This window comes from Bos javanicus, chromosome 14 (genome assembly GCF_032452875.1).
Source record: "Bos javanicus breed banteng chromosome 14, ARS-OSU_banteng_1.0, whole genome shotgun sequence".
In the NCBI taxonomy this organism is placed as follows: domain Eukaryota; kingdom Metazoa; phylum Chordata; class Mammalia; order Artiodactyla; family Bovidae; genus Bos; species Bos javanicus.
In genome coordinates this window covers 46,588,240-46,609,841 of record NC_083881.1, presented here as the reverse complement: position 1 = coordinate 46,609,841, position 21,602 = coordinate 46,588,240, and the positions used below count along the sequence as shown (strand labels likewise).

At 42.1% G+C, this 21,602-nt stretch overlaps 1 protein-coding gene across 2 annotated transcripts in view; it reads right to left on the bottom strand.

Moving 5' to 3' along the window:
- Nucleotides 1–21,602, bottom strand: part of EXT1 (exostosin glycosyltransferase 1) — a 313,806-nt gene that overhangs the window by 31,281 nt on the left and 260,923 nt on the right. Inside the window, exons 2-4 of one of the 2 annotated variants that reach the window (XM_061439083.1) lie at nucleotides 10,117–10,210; nucleotides 8,538–8,645; nucleotides 3,030–3,149 (exon numbers count right to left, since the gene is read on the bottom strand). In XM_061439083.1, the coding sequence (XP_061295067.1) occupies nucleotides 3,030–3,149; nucleotides 8,538–8,645; nucleotides 10,117–10,210 (322 nt within the window). The remainder of the gene's footprint in view (nucleotides 1–3,029; nucleotides 3,150–8,537; nucleotides 8,646–10,116; nucleotides 10,211–21,602) is intronic. The other variant, XM_061439084.1, reaches the window with a different exon arrangement.

Below are 21,602 nucleotides of genomic sequence, written 5' to 3'. Positions count from 1 at the left end.
GAGACAACAGTAACAGTCAACCATAGCAGGTCAGTTAATAAATAGAGGTTCACCAAGAGATGAAATATAGGGTGAAGAAATGAAAACACATGGTCTCAGTGTATAGCCAAAGATGCATAAAAGTGGCATGTGGAAACACTGAGGAAAGAATAACTTAAGAAATCTATTGTGGGAACTCCCTAGTGGTCCACTGGTTAGGACTCCATGCTCTCACTGTCAAGGGCCTGGGTTCAATCCCTGGTCTGAGAACCAAGATCCCATAGGCTGTGTGGTGTGGCCAAAAAAAAAAAAAAAATCAAATAAAAATGTAAAAAAAAAAACTGTACTGGGACAAATACAGAACAATTGGTAAAAAAAAAAAAAAAAAAAAGGATGGTTTAGGTTTTTCAACACAGATCACATACAAAGTAAATTGCATTAAAAAAAATTAATTGGCTATACTCCAGTACAAAATACAAAGCTTTAAAAAAAGTGTGTGGGTGCATGCTAAGTTGCTTCAGTCATGTCCAACTCCCTACGACCCTGTGGACCATAGCCGGCCAGGCTCCTCTGTCCATGGGATTCTCCAGGCAAGAATACTGAAGTAGGTTGCCATTTCCTCCTCCAGGAGAATCTTCCTAACCCAGGGATCAAACCCACATCTCTTACATCTCTAGCATTGGCAAGCAGGGTCTTTACCACTAGTGCCACCTGGGAAGCCCCAAAATAAAAATAAATACTAGAAAATACGTGTATGCAGGTTATGCATAAATAAAATTATGAGTCAAAAAGTCCTTTCTAAACAGTAGCAAATGGAAAAGGCACAAGTGAAAAGACTTCCCAATCACAAACAAAACAGAAAGGCCTACTACAAATTAGGGGAAAATATTTGTAAGAAAAGAATCAAAGGGTTAATATTTTTCATATAATAAGCTCTTAAAAATTAATGAGAACATTTTGTGGCCATTTCTATTTCTTTCTTTGTGAGCTGCCTGAGCAAGAAATACTGAAAAATCTTTCTTACTAAAATCTTAAGAAAATAATGATTTACCAGTTTGAAGGATATAATGTCCAATATGGTGAAGGTAAAAAAAAAAAAAAAAAAAATTAAAATAAGTTCTCTCATATAAGCTGAAGGGAATATAAATTAGTTAATTCTATTGCAGGAAAATTGACAATTCATGTAGAAATCTTAGCATTTGGCATATTCTTTGAATCAGGACTTCGAATTCAAGGATTTTATCCTAAGAAAGTAATCTTGAACCTGCATAACAATTTGTCACTGAGGCTATTTTCTTCAAGGACGTGTATAACAATGAAAAAATAGAACAACTGTAGTAGTCTCAAATGGGGATTAATTAATGGAGTTAAATGATATTATGAATGGAATATTGGTCATTAAAATAACTATAGAAAAATCTAATGAGATAATCTTAATATATTATTAAGGAGAAAAAACAGGTTATAAACTAAGTATGGAAAGATTCTTCTTTAAATTAAAAATGACAACATATTTATGCATTTACATAGAAAAAAATGAATATATATATGTTTATATGTGTGTATATATGTCAATAGTGAATTGTATGGATAGATTATTTTATTTTTGTGCTGTAAGTATTTTCCATTATTTTCTAAAAGGAACATGCACTTCTTTGATAAAAAGCACTCATTCCCCCCCCCCAAAAAAAACCAGCAACAACAACAAAAAATCTAAGCACAATTCACATTCAACTTTCCTTAAGAAGGTTCTTAGAAGAGTCTTAGATGGAGGACATGATCAAAAACAAAAGGTAGAATTTATTACATGTTCAAATCTGCTGCTATGAATGCAAGTGAAACTTAATTTTCATTGAGGAGGGTGATTTGGATGAATAAGAGGAATTTGCTTGTAATAAAGAAGCCCTTGGAAGGCATTCTACCCTGTCCCCGTTCATGGGTGGACCTGGGTACTAAATATCTTTTCACTAAGTTCCATGATGAAATCAGTGCACCCAGAGAGGACACTTTGGTAGAGCCCAGCCCCATGAGAGCAGAAGCCAAGGCCAGGCCTCAGGTAGGTAAGCGTCCCAGGGTGGCTGGGGTATGACCAGCATTGGCTCTGGTACCCAGGATGGCAAGACAGCAGTGATATGCACAAAACAGGATGACTTCCATTTTCTTGGTATATATTAGAATGATCATACTGCATACTCCCAGTGACATTAGCTTCTGGAGCGGTAATCACGTTTCCAAAGAAAATACTTTGAAAGTGAGGCCACGAATGCCCCCACCTCATGTTACAGACACCTCAGAATTACCTCGCTGCTGGGCTACACCTGAGAACCTCTGCTTTGCTTCCTGTAATTTGTGAGTGCAGATTCCGAAATCTTTTCTCAGCAATTTGTGCTACTTTGGTGTAGCCTCAGGCCACCGCTCTCTGCTCTACTTCCAAAGGTTTTAATCATCCCCATGTTTCCCTTTCTTTTTTTCCTCCTGCCTTAAAAAAAGCAACTTGAAGATGGGCACCCATCTGCCTGGAAGATTTTCTGATTTTATAAAGCTTAACACTTTCTGCACTAGATGAGTGTAATTCTTATTTTCTTAACACATCCTTGTGATAATGACGGGTGGGCTGCATGTATCTTGAGAATGAATTTGGCTGTTTCCGAATGCCACTGGACTACAGTACCCAGTAAACTATTCATATATTTAGAATGGGAGATTTTCCCCTACTTGCTTACTGTTTCTTAAGTGGACTCCAGAAATACGCCTTCAAAGGATGCCATGAGTGTGAATGACAGGCCAATCATTAGCTACCTGTCTCTGAAATGATATAAGTCAGAGCCGATCTCTGTGTCAAGGAGTGTATTCCTCCTAAGTTAGTGTTCCTCTGTGGAGCTCGTCAAGAATGGAGAGCAGGTCAAAGCGGTTAACTGATACATCCAAGTGCAGAAAGCTCAGTGTTGCCGCATTTGACCAATTACACATTGACAACAGCAAAAGAGGAGGCTAAGAGAAACACATAAAGGACCATTATTCGAGACTGAAAGCCAAGGCATCTCACTTACCTCTAGTGTAGTTAATACAATCTTCTCAACTGAAGAAAAATAAGCCTCCCACAAGAATTGTGTCTGCTGTCTAAGTGCTAGGATTTTATCCTGATGAATAGACCTGATTGTAGAAGGAATCTGTAACACAAGGTGAACACATAATAACTATAACTGGAAAACAATGAGATGCCATTTGATCACAATAACTCACTCAGGTTAGAGTTTTTTTCTTCATAGCATTCTGCTTCTAGCGTACAGATCTACTAAAAACCACCAACCCCTAGACTGAAAGGCCCTTAAGAGGTGTTAGCTAAAAACAGCACTTACTGGGAGTCAGCAATGATGACCTTTAATGACCAAATACACAACAGTTAGAGCTCACTTCTAAGATTTGGTAGCAGCTTATCATTTGTGTAGCATTCCTCTGCCATTTTCTAAGAATCCCACATGCCCTTGAACCTGCCCGTGAACAATCAAATCCTGCAGAGAAGGGGCTACAGTCTTGGAGCAAAGCTGAGAGCCATTATGTCCCAAGCACTTCTAAGACATGCCACCCTCAGGACTACTAATGACCTACAGAAGGATCTTTTAGGGAATGTCTCGGAGTCTGTCCATTTAATATGCAGCTGAGGGTAATTATTTCTATGTGCAGGTATCCCTTTTCTCTCCCTGAGAGCTTTCTGCTCCCCAGACCTCTCTTTTTGGCTCTAGTGCTTACCCCAAACTAACACGAGCCGTCATGTGTGCTTAGCTAACACTGCTATCTACCAGGCTACACAATTTTAAAGGAAGGATTTATGCCCTGTCCATCCAGCTAAACACTTTCTAGCTAGGAGAGTGGCTTTTATATACAGACACACCTCAGAGATACTGTGGGTTCTGTTTCAGACCACTGCAATAAAATGAATATCACAATAAAGCGAGTCACACAAAATTTGTTTGGTTTTTCAGTGCATCCAGAGGATTCCCAGGTGGTACAGTGGTAAAGAATCTACCTGCCAATGCAGGAAATGCAAGAGACACGGATTCGATCTCTGAGTCAGGAAGATCCCCTGGAGTAGAAGGTGGCAACCCACTCAGCATTCTTGCCTGGAAAATCCCATGGACAGAGGAGACTGGTGGCTACAGTTCACGGGGTCACAAAAGTCAGACACCACTGTGTACCACCACCACCATCAGTCCATCTAAAAGTTACTTCGGCACTATAGTCTATTAAGTATACAGTAGCGTAATGTCTGAAAGCACAATGTAAATACCTTAATTAAAATACTTTATTCAAAGTAAAAAAAAAATGCTAACCATCATCTGACAACACAGGCTTATGACAAACCTTCAATTTGTTAAAAAAAAAAAAAAAAAGCATCTATGAAGCACAATAAAGCAAAGTAAAATAAATGAGGTATGCCTGTAGTAGCTACTTAATAAATAAAAGTCAAATTGACCACAGTCATCTGAAGCCACCGAAGGAATATTATTATTTTCACTAGCAGTACAGGAAAATGGGAGTCAGACCAAGGTAAGAGTCTTGGCTCTACAGCTTACTAGCTGTGCTTCCTTGAACAAGTTACTTGATGTCTCAAAGATTCCATCTCCTCAGTTATAAAACAGCGATACAGTTCTAACATCACTGTAAGGTTGTAATGAAGAGCACGTAAGTGCTTCACACAATGCCTAACACATGGGACGTTTAACTGACAAAGTAATTATTACTACTACTATTGCTATTGACTTAAGGGTGATGATATGAAAAGTTGGACCAATTGCTTAATGTTTGCCTATGAACTTGCTTGGGTCTGGAGCTCTGAAATGTACTTCCTGGCTGTCTAGTGAGTTACCTTAGCTTGCTCCTTATCTTTACCTAAAGCCCAAGGTCTGTTTCATTTATGGAGCCTACATTCTTAGGGGAGATTCCTTGTGATTATCAAGTGCCCTTTTGTGCTCACCTCTTTCTGCATGCTTGCCTCCCTAATATGTAACTAAGCAGAGAGGCATGGGAGCCTGGACTGAAGCAGGAATGCTCTACTAGCTGTTTTAATAAGAAAGTTAGCCATGACATCATGACTAAGACTACATCTGAATTTCCAGTGGAGGGGAAGGAAGCAGGAACTTTTTTTTTTTCAAGACCACTTCTACAGGAAGCCAGAGAACTGTTTCACAGTACCTACGTAAGGACAAGCTCACTTGCGATGTCCAAAAGCAGATACTAAATCTGCAGCCCCAGTGTATGTCTGGATTCTCAACACTGAAGCAGCATGAAGGCAACAGGCAATGGAGAAAAATATTTGCCTGAAATCACAGCTCAAGGTCAAGGGGAAATAAAATATCCTTGAAGAAGGTGGAGAAACCATTCAGATCATCAATCCCTGATAAGTCAAAGAACATTTAATTTTATTTACTGAGAAAATTACCCAGATAGCCAAAGAAAGATTAGGAAAAAATTATCATCTTCAATTTTCATAATCATGCCCTCTTCTGAGTGTCAGTGGTATTTTCTAAGGGTTGTACAGGTTGATACTTCACTGTTTTATTGTGACGATGAGGAACCAGTCCATTAGAAAAATGTCAAAAGCTATCATCACTATGTGGTCTCCAGAAAACTGAGTAGACTGTGGTTAGGAAGGCAGAATGGCATATCACACATGAGCCTATCAATACATCCCCTCTCTTACATAAGCCACATCTTGCTGTTACTATATCAAGTGAAATATATTCTACCCGTCTGTGCATACACGTGTCTGACAGCAGTCTGCAAAGTGCTCTGGAAGATAATTCCAATTGATTGAAAAGACAGAGTTCCAAGTTTTAATGGCATTTGGCTATTGGTTATTAATCTGCTTGTCCCGAGAGACAGGTACAGGAAAGTGATAAATTAATTGCAATTTTGCCAGATTGTTCGAAGTGGCAGAACCCAGTGAAGTCTTAATAAAAGGTCATGCATGGTAACCGTACTAATGGAATCTACCAAGATAGATACAGGAAAGCAACAGTAAGCTCTCTTGGTGACATGAGGACAAGACTATATGCAAATAAAAACATCTGAGCTGTTCTAAAACAGGAAATGAAAAATGGTAACATAACAAAAACATTTCCCAGAGCAGACATTTGGGCTGGGTGCCAGTTCTTTAAAACCATTGTCAATGACAGTTCAGTCGTCATTCAATATGGAGGCAGCTGTGCAGACAGACTGCATATGAGCGGAAAATGCCAACGAGTTTGAGTGGGTGCACAATGAAAAACAAAACCCCCAGCGTCAAGCCAAAATGTTGCTTCAGAAGGTGAAATGCTTCTGGAGAATCAACTCTGGTGAAATGGCAGAGATCAGACAACCACAGTTCAGTACCCCGGAATCCACTCCATTTCAAAGACAAACTCCCAACTTATTCATATCATTCACGAGAACGTGGGTACACAATTGGAGAAATTATGGCTGGTATTTTTCATTCTCAAATTTCCTTTAATGAGCATGCATCTTTAAAAAAAAAAAATCAAAGGAGGAAGGAAAAAGGCAACATGGAAAAGAACCACATCTATCACTTTGTTAGGCCTTCTATGAGTGAATGTTTTTAGGCACGCACCTAGGGAGAACTCTACTAGGTCACATGTTCTTCTCCTACTTCTGTGGTCCCAGGGGCCTTGGAGATCATAGATCTGAATACCAGACACAAGGCATGTTTTGGAAGCTGTGTTCAGCTGGCCTTGATATAATTGATTGCACTCTTGGTTACAGATATTTCACCTGTGACTTTAGGGGGAGTACTGAGTTATTTTACCAGTCAGTCAGCAGACTGGCCAGCAGGACATTTAAAAAAATATCATTCTACAAATATTTGTGGTAGTTCAAGGTAAAGTACAATGTCATGAAATAAATGATTAAAATATTACATCATTTTAGAGAAAAGAGTGTGGCAATTTATGCTGAAGCTAAAGCATCATTGCACAAAATGCCTTTAAAAATTCTCAGTGACTGACTATTCCTGACCTGGGATTTCTCTGTGAGTATCATATTCCCCCGTACCAGGCAGCTATTGAGATGTTCAGACTTTTATTAGGCATCCCTGTAGAAGTTTAGTTGATATATATGCATGGATTTATTTCTGGGCACTCCATTCTGTTCTATTGAGCTATATACCTGTTTTTATGCCAGTATTACACTGTTTTAATGACTGTAGCTTTGTAATATAGTTTGAAACTAGGGATGATGATACTCCAGCTTTATTCTTTTTCTCTTAAGATTGATTTGGCTATTTGGGGTCTTTTCTGGTTCCACACAAATTTTAGGACTGTTTTTCTATTTCTGTTAAAAAAAAAAAAAAAAAAGCCACTGGGATTTTGGTAGGAATTCCCTTGAATCTGTGGATCACTTTGGGTAATAGGAACATTTGAATAATTAGTAAGTCTTAATTCTGCAATACAGGACAGCATTGTTGAAACTTGAAGATACTACACTAAGTGAAATAAACCAGTCATGGAAAGAAAAATATTTCATGAGTCCACTTTCATGTGTTCAGTTGCTCAGTTGTGTCTGACTTTTTGTGACCCCATGGACTGTAACCCACCAGGGTTCTCTGTCCATAGAATTTTCCAGGCAAGAATACTGGAGTGGGTTGCCATTTCCTTCTCCAGGGGATCTTCCCGATCCAGGGATCAAACCCACGTCTCTTGCATCTCCTTCATTGGCAGGCAGGCAAAGTATTTTACCACTGAGCCATCTGGGAAGTCCTCCACTTATATAAGGTATCTAAAATAGTCAAGTCCATAGAATTAGAGAGTAGAATGGTAGTGACCAGGGATTGGGGGATGGGAACTGAGGAGTTACTCATCAGTGGGCATAAAATTTCAGTTAAGCGAGATGAATAAGCCTAGAGACCTGCTGTAATACACTGTATTTACCTATACTCAACCATAATGAGTATACGTCAAAATTGGTAAAGAGAGTGGATTTCACTTATGTATTTTTACAACAATAAAATGAAATGGAAAAAATAATCAACATGGCCAAAAATACAAGACAACCCCCCCACACACACATTTTCATTTGAGGCTGTTCTTTTAAATATACATCTTAAAGATAACACTAACCCAGACTAGATCATTTGAGCAATGATAACACTAATGGCAAGAATCAGCCCTAGAGACCTGTCTTTCTGAAAATTAATCTGAAGGCAAATACGGAAATGGGAAAGGAGTACAAAGTGGCAGCAGAATTGTACAAGATCTCTCTGGCATGATTTCTAAATATTACAGAAATTGAAGGGGGTAGATAGACATCTCTTGTCAGTATCAACATTCATGTCCTCCACCTGTAGCTTCTCCTTATCCGAGTATATATTCCCTGGATCTGAGGAGACTGCATACTAGGAAGTGAACGGTCATGTCAAATGACTTCATATTCACCACGACACAGGCAATTTTGTCCTGATAAAATTTCTTTTATAGAGCTGACCTTTTGGATTCATCTTCTTTGAAAGTTTGTACGGGGGCAGCAATAACCCACTGATCTGGGGAAGGCCACCACCCCTTCCTTACCTGTAATAACAATCTCTCATCGCCTATGACGGCAGCTTGGTTCCAATTAATCACTTCAGAGAATGGCAACTCCCATCCATTGCTGAGCATCACAGGGACACAGGCGGCCTGTACAAAGAAGGACACTGTGAGTGTGAGGGAGGTGGTGGCAGGAGGAACCCTTCTAATCAGGAGGGTGAAATCGGTACAAATTCAATTACTGACATGAATCCTGGACTGCTGAGGTCAATAGAAAAGTGGGCTTTCGTGAAGTTACATGAAGGCTGTCCGTATCCAGCTGAGATTTTACCATTTGCAAGTTGTGCCTTGGAATGTGAAAACCCCATTTCTATTCTTATACCTGGTTTGGCTGACCTTACTTCTAGGGAAACAACTGGCCTCGCTGAAGAAATTTTACTGACGTAACAAAATCGTTCACCAACAAAATCCTAGCATAAACCCCACCTTGAACAAACATGGTCTTGTCAATGAAAACGCTACAGTTCTTGTGCAAAGTGCTTCATGCCAATGTCCTGAGCAACAAAGAGCTGAACAGGACTTGGTTTTCCTGATAAAGCACTTTGTGGACTTAATTCTTACAGGGTGCTCACCAGGCCAGGCAAACACCCAAACCAGACTTGATCTCTTCAGTGTGGAAGGATCCTGACCAACTTACTACCTGAACAGTGACCTAAGAGCCTAAAAACACCAGGCTAATGACAAAATTCTGGTTGCAAAGAACTCGTAATCCTAAGCAGAGACCAATTTGCTCCATGTAACATACCCAGAGGCTAGGAGAATGTTAGGGATGATATGCTTCCTAGAACATGTCAGAAAAGACTTTCAAGGCAAGGAAGCCCTCCTGCTGGAGGACAAGACAGAACACTGGAAGCATGGTGACGAAAGCACAGATCCAGGCAGGGCAGAGTGCAAAGGGAGAAAGTCACAGCAGCCAGGAGCTCAGGAGAGGAGGCAGCGAGAGGTGGAAGGCGTGCTTTCTTGCAACAAGGAAGGCTGGATGCCAACTTCTGGGTGAGAACCGCAGAGAGTAAAGGTTAATGGCAAAAGAGTCCTGAAGCTCTGGGACCTCAGAACTGCAGAGCCTGGAAGAGCCAGGCTGAGAGAGTGACTCTATCTTGCTGGGGGTCATGCTCAGAATTCAGAGAAGCCAAGTGATGACTGCAATGGGGACAGAACAAGTTTGATTTGGGGAAATACCACTCATTAGCCATCTTCACTGCTGTTGAAACTGGCTTCCAAGGAGGAGGGCTGAGCCTCCATGAGGAGTCCGGCTCTGCTGCCTGGTGGGCAGTCAGATCTACTCTCTGTTTGCAAGCCCATCTCTGAGAACCTACCTTCCCTTGAGATTCCCACTGAATCTCCTCATGTCCAAAGGCAGGGTGTAAATCCTCCTTTTGCCCCTCACGCATATAAAAGGTTGCAGATTTTCTTGGGAAAACAGATTTCAGGTGTTCCAGGCAAACCATGCATTTGGTTTAGATCCCAGGAGATGTGTTAAGGTGAACCCTTCTCCCCTCACCCCACCCCCTGTCTGATGTCAGTTCTCAACTCTGTTCTGGGGATGATCAGGGTCTCTTACCTGCAGAGCCTCCAGGAACCTGAAGGACCCAAGCCTGCGACCACGAGGAACCAGACAGAAAGTGGCATTGTGCAGCATTTCCCGATAATCATATCTAGAAGGAGAAGAGGTGCCATCAGCAAACAAAGATCATTAAGAAGGAGGCGGAGTGAATGGGCATACCCAGGGTGCGTGAAGCCACCCAGAGCAACTTGGGTGGTACACAAGCCAGCCCCCCCTTTTCCAGGGGGAAGGCAGGAAGGGTTGTTGCATGACGGAATGGAAATGTGACCCTTCCCACTGGACAAAGCAATTAGAGTCTTGTGCAAATAATATGTAAAAGACAAGTCTGATGGTCTCAGTGACATTTTGGCTTGCTCAGCCTTTACTTTGCAAATCAGGTTTTTTCGTGTCTTGGCAAAAATAGGTTGCCTTCATCAGCTTAAAAAAATAATCACTGCTAGTTGTTCTTTTATAATGCCATATCGTTCAGGAACCTGAAGACTGCTCTTGTTTCCTACCTACCCCAAGAAACCATGCTATTAAAATCTACTCAGGAAACCTCCATTCTGAGCACAAAACATTTATTTTCTCCTTCAAGCTGGAGTTTCTACTTTTAACCAAGAACATTCGGTTACCCCAGACAAACACTCCTGTGTAAGAATGGTTGGCATGGAGGAAAGAGAGAAAGAGCCAGCCCAAGAAACTGGGAAAGAGAAGAAATAACAAGAGAAGAAAAAATACTCAGGGCTGTGGGAAACTGGGCAAGAAATGAGATGATCATGTCTTTTACTCAAATACCATTGAGCCAGCTCACGTTGTTATTGCACTTGAAAAAATGCAAAATAAAACAGGAATGTCACCTGTCTCTTTATGTCAATGGAGTGCAGGGAAAGACAACAAGCACCTCATTTTGTTTAGGGCTGGCACTTGAAACATGATTTCCACAAACCCAGTCCTAAACACACAGCTGAAAGTTCACTCGGAGTTGAAGCAAAGTTGGGAAACTGGAGAAGGCTCATGTCCTGGGAAGGCCCAGCTTCTCAGGGCTAGGATGAAATCACGCTAGTATGAAATCACTCTCGTTTTTCAAGAACTTCCTGGGCTCAGCAGACAGGTGTGCCTTTGACAGTAGCATATGTCACTGGCATTTTCTGACTCTAATAGTCTAATTTAATCATAGCCTGAAGGCACTGAATTCTTCCCTCCTCTTTTGGGGATACTGATATATACATTTATATTTTTAAAGTCCACATCTATTTTTATAATCTTATACAAACTAGGCATATGGGAGTAAGCCAATTTTCAATTATAAACCCGTCATTAAGAAGAGACATCATGCACAGGACCATTTGCTTAAACAAGCGTGTACAACTAATTTGCACAAGAAAAGGTCACCATGAATGGATTATCTCCATTGAGAGTAAAAATTTTTAAAAAGAAAGAAAGAAAAAAGAATATCCTTGCTGCGTTAATTAAACTGTAAAATAGACTTCAAAGTGGAAAGGTTTTTAAGAGGGTTCTAATTTAGTTAAATGAAAAAAAATATTAAATTATGTTAGTAATGGCTTCTCTTTTCCTCACCAAACATAAGGAAATAATTGACAAGGATCTCGGGCTCAACTGTTGATAATGTCTGAATATCTACCTAATCAATTGAGACCAGGGAAACACACACAATGTATGTATAAAGTTTAAACTGAAACTTTAATATAAAAAGGTCAAATATACTTGAGGCTACAGCAAAGTTTAATAAATACCCAGAATAGAAACCCCTAAGGGGCTGGAACAGAAGGCCCTACCTCCTCATCATTAGGCTGCTAAAAATGTAAAACCCTATTAATGTTCTGGATTGTAACAAGTTTCAAAGTTTTCAGCTGCAGAATTTACTTGAGTGAGGGAGCAGAGGGAGAAGAAAAGCAGAAAACTTGAGGAAAAACTCAAATGACAGTATTCAAGGTGTGGATTTTTAAGTGGTTGTAGAGAGGGATTTGCTGATGTATGGAATCAAGCTTCATGATTGAAGCTAGTGTTCATTCACATAATAGGTAACAGGAGAAAGGGGACAAGCATTCTTGCTGGAATCAGGAACCCACTAGGCAAGCTGTGAAGTTCAAAGTGAAACGATGGGCTTTCTGGGCCTCAGTTTCCTCATCTGCAAAATGAGTCAGTTGGGCAAGATGACTAAAGATTGTCTGGAATATTCCATAATTATTATTATTTTTTTTAAAGTATTTCTCAAGGTTTTTTGTTTGTTTTGATGTGGACCATGTTTTAAAAGTCTTTATTGAATTTGTTACAATATTTGTTCTGTTTTCTGTTTTTAGGTTTTTTTAGTTGTGAGGCATGTGGGTTCTTAGCTTCAGGACCAAGGATTGAACCTGCATGCTCTACACTGGAGGCAACGTCTTAAATCACTGGACCGCCAGGGAAGTCCTCCCGTTACTCTTTATTCTTTCATTAGTTTATGTCCCTTTGAGACTATCCCACCGCTCCAAAAGTTTCCACAGCCACTGTATGTATGTATGTGTCTAAGGGACTTCCCAGCTGGTGTCAGTGGTAAAGAATCTGCCTGCCAATGCAAGAGACGAAAGACACAGGTTCAATCCCTGGGCATGGCAACCCACTCCAGTATTCTTGTCTGGAAAATCCCATGGACAGAGGAGCCTGGTGGGCTACTGTCCATAGGGTCACAAAGAGTCGAACATGGCTGAAGTGACTTAGCATGACACACATATTTCTATAGAAATCTGCTTGTCTATCCAATGTGCAATGTGCGTATTTATACTGACATACAAAGACATACAAAAACATAAGCACGTACAACTTAAAACAATGATTTTCCTATTTCTCACCATGCTCAGCCCATGAACCATCAGCTCTAGTGACAGTGAGCCTATGAATGACTGTGTACGACAACTGAAGAAATGATGACGCCTGCAAGGGGCTGATGGTCCTAATAGAACCACGCGAATGTGTGGTACTCTCCCTACTCAGCTCTTTGGTCTGCTCAATCGCCCACATCTACCTCCTTCTAAGAGCTCAAACTCATTTACTCAGTCATTCTTTCAAGAAATACTATGTTCCAAGCACTGTTCTAGTCCTGGAAAAGATGCTTCTCCTGCTGCTAGACCTACCAAAGCCTCATCAGATAAATAGAAAAGGCTGACAAGGATTTCAGGGGTAGTATCTCCCTGGGGGTAGGTGTTCTCAGTACACTGTGGAAGGTTGGCCTTCCAGAACGACACAGTAAGGAATTCTGTGGACGCTCCTTCCAGCAAAACACCAATTTACCTGATACCAAGTATAAGAACATTCACTGAAAAAGCTGATATGCATGAACTATTTACAAAACAGAAACAGACTCAGACTTCGAATGACCTTACAGCTACCAGGGGGTAAGAGCTGGGGAAGGGAGGGCATAGTTAGGAAGTTTGAGATGGCATGTACACACTGTTGTATTTAAAACAGAAAACCAACAAGGACCTACTGTACAGCACAGGGAACGTGGCTCAATATTCTGCAATAACCTAACTGGAAAAAGAATTTGAAAAAGAATAGATATGTGTGTATGTCTAACTAAATCACTTTGCTGTATACCTGAAACTAACACATTGTTAATTAACTATGATTCAATATAAAATAAAAAGTTTAACAAAGAACATTCATTGACAATTTCTGGAAATTGTCCTAAGAGCATCATGACACGTGGAAAACCATTCGTTCAGGAAAATCTACCAAATCTCAGCAAGAACTGTGAGCATCTGGGGCATCTGAGCCAAGATCCGCTCCATTACCAACCCTCACTAGCTCTGCCTTACAGAAGCTCTAAGGTAGGTGAGTATAGCTGAGAAGACTAGGATCCCTCTACCTCAGCTCTCATCAAGAAAGTGAAGACAACCTATAGAAAAGAAAGCAAATATTTTCAAATTATCAATTTGGTAAGTGGCTTTATCCACCAAAGGTAAAGAACTCTTGCAAACCAACAATCAGGATAAATAATCCAATTTAAAAATAGGCAAAGGCTTTGAATAGATACTGTTCCAGAGAAAATATGCCAAGTGCCAATAAGCACATGAAAAGATACTTAACCATTAGTCATTAGGGAAATGCAAATCAAAACTATAAGATATTATTTTATACCACAAAGATGGCTATAATCAAAAGGACAGATGACAACAGGTGCTGATGAGAAACTGGAATATAAACCTCATATATTGCTGGTGGGAAGGTACTATGGTACAGCCCCATTGGAAAATAGTTTGGCAGTTTCTTTTAGAACTAAAAATGAGCTTAGTGTATGACCCAGCAATTGCATACTTGGGCATTTATCCCAGAGAAATGAAAGTTTATTTTCATGCAGAAACTTGTCCATGAATGTTCACAGTTTTATCCTTAATAGCCCCAAACTGTAAACTATCCAAATATCCTTTAATGGGTGAATCATTCAACCAATTGTGGTGCATGTATAACTTAGAATACTTACTAGCAAAAAAAAGGAAATGTCTCTCCATGAACCCTGGCAAGGCATGCCCCCCCACTATATGGGTGAAAGGTCTCCCCTGATCTTCTGGCTCCAGCACTGGTGACAGACACATAGTAGGCCTTCAAGAAACACATGTTGAGTAAATTAATGCATGAATTAGTAGATGCCTCCCCTAGAATACACTGCTGCATCCATGTTGGGAGACATGCATGGTCTCAGCACAGCTACTGCCATCATATGAACTGGAAAACTTCAGGCTTGTATGTACAGATACACACAAGCAACCTTCAGGAAATTATTCTCAGTGAAAAATCCAATCTTGAAAGGACACATACTGAATTATCTCACTTATATAGCATTAATTAACTAACATAATTACAGGGATGGAGAACAGATGAGTGGTTACCAGTGGATAGGGATGGGGGAAAACATGGGGAGAGGACAGGTCAAGTGAGGGGGACAGTCTTTTTAGTGACCACTTCTTACCTATGATTTAAGCTTAGAAGTATAAATCATATTGAAGTCATAAACTTCTTAAAAACAAGAAATAATGAACATATGAGATCCTAAGCAAGAAGGTAAGTAGATGAGGGAGGCAACTAATCTCAGATACAGATTTAATTAATAATGCTTTTGTTACCCTTTTCAGATGGCCATTAAGTCCCTGCTTGTATAGATGATGACACAGAAGGTAGAACAGTTTCTATAAACTACTGTAATGAAAAATGCAGTCAAAATGACATGACCCCATATTTAACCTAGAAACCAAAACCATTCTACGGCCGTAATAATTTTCTCCTTAAAGGTGTATTGAATAATACATGGGATACACCCCATTTAAAATGGGCCATATAATAATGCATAATTGAAGTCCTTCCCCTCCATATGAAACGCATTCTTTTTTTCTTTTTTGGCTGGCAGCAATTCAGTGCAGCCAGGAAATGGGTGCAGGGCAACGTGGCATTACTGCTGGGGTCCTCACAGTACACTCTTCCAACTAGAAGCATCATCTGGGAAACTGGTAGAAACGTCAATTCTCAGCCTCACCCAGGCCTGCTGACTCAGAAACTCTGGGGGAAGGGCCCAGAATTCCATGTTTCAATAAGCCCTCCAGGTAATTAAGATGCACCCTAAATTTTGAGAACCACTGGCATGGTAGTGAAGAGCTTAGTAATTAAGAGCTTAGTGGTCTAAAGCTTAAGCAGCTTTAGACCAGGCCAAGCCTGGGTTCCACTTTTATCTTGGCTATTCACAAACTGAGTGATGTTGGGAAAAGTTATTTAATTTGTCTAGATCTTAGTTTCCTGGTTGGCAAAATGGGGATAATACTTTTACTGGGAGGATTAAATGATACATTTTAACGAAAGCCTATTACACTCTATAAACAATCCATAAATGGTAGCTGTGATTATGATGATGGAAGGGAGGCAACCAGATAGAATGGAAAGTACAGCCAACTTGAAGTCAGAAAGCCTGGGCTGAAGAACTTGGGTTCTGGACCTACCACTTTCCGTGTGTCCCTGTGCAAACTGTTTAGCTCCTCTGAGCCTCAGAGATGTGAGGATTAAATGAGATTAAGTGCATACAGTAGAAACTGCAATGCACTACATGACTGTAAATTTTTGTAGAAACTACAGCAATTCAAGAGGAATAAAAACATTTCAAAAAAGTAACAAACAAATAAAAAAGATCAGATTCCCAAAGACAGTGCCAGGGAGAAGTGTGGAGCAGACCCTTGGAAATTAAACAAAAACAGAAGCTATGAATCACAACAGCAGCTTCTAATTGAAAGGATTTTGCCTTATTATCAAAAGCTCCACAGCCAAGGATGCTGCTGGCACAGTGTGCCCACGGGTCCCCCTGGCACAGTGTGCCCACGGGTCCCCCTGGGCTTCCTACAATTCCTTAGTAGGAATCTGCCGTGCGAGGCTATTTTCTGCTAATCAAAGAGGACAGGGAAGAAGTGAGGCAAGCCCGCATCTCTGAAGTCACACAGTTTTAGTCTCCCCCAATGATGCTACTGTTTGTCTCAAGTATTTATTTACCAACTAAGTGAGGGACTTCCCTGGTAGTTTAGTAGCTAAGGCTCTGTGCTCCCAGTGGAGGGGTCCTGGGTTCGATCCCTGGTCATGGAACTAGATTTCATATGCCACAGTTAAGGGTTCACACTGGGCTTAAGAATTAAAAATAATAATAAAGAAATAAAGTAAGTAAACTTCTATAGCTGATTTGTTTTCTCTCAGCCCCCCCATCCTCATAAGTACTTAAACTTCTTTTCTTACCCCCAGGGTGGAATCACATTTCTGAAGGAAAAAAAAGAAAGAAAGAACACAAAAACAACTTAAGACTGTTGTAGTTACAGTGCTGTGGGATAACGGAAATAAGCTTCCTCAGCATCTCCGCTGTACTTTCTTTATTCATTCAGCAAACATTAGCTGAATGCCTACTGTGTGTCAAGTACTGTTCAAGGAACAGTACTTCTCCAGGGAGAAGGTAGATGTGTTATCAAATGATTGTCATTTAGTGAGGGATATGGGAGGATGGAGGCAAGGATGCAGAGAAGACCAATGACAAGTCACCCCTTGGCTCTCGTGGGAAGAGTGAGAAGAAAGCATGTCTCCTGGAGGAAGGGAGACTCTGAGCCAAATATTAAAGGAAGAGCAAGACCCAGTCTGGGGCTTTCCTTGTGGCTCAGTGGTAAAGAATCTGCCTGCCAATGCAGGAGACATAGGTTCAATCGCTGATCTGGGAAGATCCCACATTCCACAGAGCAACTAAGCCTGGGAGCCCAACTACTGAGCCTGTGCTCTAGAGCCTGGGAGCCCAACTACTGAGCCCACGTGCCACAACTATCGAAGCTCACACACCCTAGAGCCCATGTTTCACAACCAGAGAAGTCACTGCAATGAGAAGCCCCCCACCACTAGAGAGGAGCCCCTGCTTGCTGCAACTAGAGAAAAGCCTGAGCAAAGCAGCGAAGACCCAGCATGGCCAAAAGTAAATAAATAAAAGTAAATTAAAAAAAAAAAAAAAAAGAATCAGTCTGGCAAAGACCTGAGAGGAGGCCATGGGCATTTCTGGTGGTGGAGCTAGCAGAGGAGTGAGACAGTGAGATAAACTGCCCACAGTCTGGGGTCAGGGGTGGGGAGGGGCCCGTGAGGCTGCTGGTACAGGCAGGGTCTCCCTGGAAAGATCACGTGCGATAACTGCTGGACCTCAGACATGACCCCGTGTGGGCACTCGTGAGCCACTGAACGGCTCAATGACCTATCATGGAAGGAACTCTTAGGTAGGACTTGATGTAAGCCAACTAGACAGGCAGGCATGGAGTTCAGAGAGCCCCATAACCTTGCCAATGCAGGTCATCTCAAAGGAGGCATGAGGCTCCAGCTCCGGGCTGTTTTATTCTAAAGGGCCTTTGCTCTCCACTACATGGCACTGCCTCCTGGGGCAGTTCACACAAATGCAGCTTCCGACACAGTGATGTCCTCAACGGTTGACCTAGTTTCAAGCACTGGCAACAGACAGCCCCATTGCAAGGGACTCTTTTTCCCCTACTCGAAATTCTGCCCCCTGTCACATCCAGAGCTCAGTCTGAGATGGTGCTCTGTCATTTAATAACTATGGCCCTTTTGTGGATTACTACAGATTTAACATTAACAAATTTCAATTATTTGTGAGAAAATCCCCAAATCCATAGCATGCAATAATATGAAATTGGTCCAAGGCACAGATTTGAACTGAGAAGCCCATGAGTGGGAACCAACCTTTTAGCTGGAAAATGGGTCCACTGGCCACCATTTTATCTCTACATGTTGTCTTGTAAGCAACACAGGGAAAAGTACAGGCCCACTGCGGTCCTTGTGAATTCACGGGACTCATGGAACCTCCATCTCTTCACACCACCTGTGTGCAGTTTCTGTGACCGTGAATGAGCTACTCCACATTCCCGAGTCAAGGAAATGCACATGGATTATCCTAGTGTGAGGTGCTGGTAACCAGAGAGGCTGCAGACTCAGGGACGCTCAGTGGCTCCCGACAGGAAGGTTCTTGCTATTCGGAAATGGTGAGATTCTAGCACAGGCCACTCTGCTGGACTTGAACCTCTGGGGCACCTGGTCAGGCCAAGGATTATGAACCAATTGCTTAATGATGCTCCTCTGAATGACGCTGCCAATCCCTTTCATACTTCTCGGCTTTCCACAGAAGACCATTTTCTTTCTATGTTCATTTAAATTCATTTCAATATTGAGAAAGGAAGGAGGAATAGTGTGTGGGCTCTGGCTGGGGTGGGAGGCACCAAACTCTCACATACTTTATCTCATTTAAGCCTCAGAGCCACCCAGGAATTGGATACGGGTATACCTGCTTTTCACAGGGAAGAAGAAAGGGCCAGATGGACTCTTGGAATAAAAATATTGTGTCTGAACACACTGGATCATAATCCCATATCAAGTCTAAACTCACTTACTCCATCTCTGCCCTTAATACCCACCGAAGGCTCAGAACTGTAAACTGTAAACTGTAACCAGATGGTAGCTTCACCTGCACACACTGACGAGTTTAACAGGCAGCAGGCACACTGTGCAGAAGGCCACCTTGGTTCCTGCTCATTACACAGCAGCTCAATGGCTAAAATGTAAAAGCAGGTGCCAAAAGGAGGACAGTCATTAATGGTAACAATTACAACAATCATCCCCCCACTGATTAAATGCTTCCTCTGCGTGGGGCAACAATCCACATTCATTCCTGCCCTTTCTCTCTACAACCCCACGTGAAGTGGCCGCCTTTTATAGATGATGAAGTTGAGGAGCCAAGGTTTTGTGGGGCTTGTACAAGGCGGACTCTGTGTTCTCAGAGACACCTAGAAGGAAGCAGTAACATGGTGCCAGCAAAGGGACAAGTGAAAGATTTGGAATATACTGTGCCCATGTCCGACTCTTTGGGACCCGATGGACTGCAGGCCGCCAGGCTCCTCTGTCCATGGAATTCTCCAGGCAAGGATATTGGAGTGGGGAGCCATTCCTTTCTCCAGGGGATTTTCTGACCCAGAGATTGAACCTGGGTTCTTCAGCATTTCAAGCAGATTCTTTACCATCTGAGCCACCAGGGAAGCCCACTCTGTGCTGGGGACGTTAACAACCTTAGGAGGTTAACCTATTATCTGAACGAGGTGAGCTTTTGGAGCACCTGCTTTTGTGCTCAGAAATACCAAATTCCAAACTGCTCTGCTGCTAAGTCACTTTAGTCGTGTCCGACTCTGTGCAACCCCATAGACGGCAGCCCACCAGGCTCCGCCATCCCTGGGATTCTCCAGGCAAGAACACTGGAGTGGGTTGCCATTTCCTTCTCCAATGCATAAAAGTTTGTGAAAGTGAAGTCGCTCAGTCGTGTCCGACCCTCAGCGACCCCATGGACTGCAGCCTACCGGGCTCCTCCATCTATAGGATTTTCCAGGCAAGAGTACCGGAGTGGGGTGCCATCGCCTTCTCCGAAACTGCTCTGAGATAAATGCAATTCCAGGCCACGTTAGTCTAAATTCTTTCTTTTATTGGAAATAAAGCATTTCTGAAAATGCTAAATAAAGGGCTCTCTGGGTACAGGGTGGAAAGAGAAGGGAGCGATAATTAAGGAGCCAGCAGCGACTGTGACCTCAGACGGATAAATAGGTTGAGAAGAGGCATACCCAGGTCTTGGCTGCAGAAGCTAAATGTCTGGGACTGACTCGAGGACAACTGAGAAGCCTGAGGTCATTATCTTACCATTAACCTTTCACCAGGCTCTGCGCCATGAAGATAAGCCAAGTGGAGCAGGGCCAGGAAGTGTGGACTGAAGCTGAGAAGCCAGCACCGGGCTGTCAGTATGGGCTCTCGAGCCTCGATGGTGACTCCTCTCCTTGGGGAGCAGCCTGTGGATGGGGCACTCCTTTTTCCACACATCCTTCTTCCTCTCCACCCTGAAGAAAACCTGACCCCCAAGTCCTGCCCAGAGACCCTCTTGCTGCTCACACAGTACCCAGGGTGACCTGTCTACTGCTCCCTCCAGATTAAGTTGCCTGTTTTCTTTTTTTCTTCCACTGGGCTTCAGGAGTCAGGACCGAAGGATCATGGTCCAATTTCCTCCCAAACCACCCCCCAGGGCCTGGCCTATAGGAACCACTCCAAACACAGGTATGGGGGACTTCTTCTGGAAGTCCAGTGGCTAAGACTCTAAGCGCTCCCAATGCAGGGAGCTGGGGTTTGATCCCTGGTCAGGGAACTAGAGGATGAGATGGTTGGATGGCATCACCAATTCAATGGACATGAACTTGGGCAAACTCCAGGAGACAGTAAGAGACAGGGAGGACTGGCGTGCTGCAGTCTACAGGGTCTCAAAGAGCTGGACATGACTTAGCGACTGAACAATAACAGGGACCCCACATGCCTCAACTAAAGATTCCACATGCCACAAAGAAGATCAAAGATCATGCATGCTGCAACTGAGACCGGGCACAGCCAAATAAATAAATACTAAACAAAGAAACACAAAAAAAGCATAGGTTTGAAATGGATGAAAAGTTCTCAGTGTCCACTGGTTTGCAGAAGAGCTTGGAAGCAATGGAGACACAAGGAAGAGATGAAAGCCCTTCGTTATAACTATCTCTGCCCACCTACTATCACAAGATGGCCCACTCTTGACTTTGCCAGGTCTTTCTAGGATGATCCGTACTCCCTGTGTTCAGCCTGAGCCCAACTGACTTAGAGATGGGAAAGGAGTGTGGTTTACATATAGTGTCTTCCTTTTGTACATTTTCCATCCCTTCTCTGCCTCTATTTCCAAAGGCCTGGCAGTTTGTTAAAAATTTTGTCTTCTCTCTGAACACTGAGGGGAGAAGGGGGTGGGGAGATGCGTGTTTCAGCAGCTCTGATAAACCACATTATTTGCAACTCAAGTTACATGTGTGCACAGCACTATTCAAACTGAACCATCACCTGGCTTTTCTCCATATCTGAACTAAAGAAAAAAACTGGAGAACCTCCTC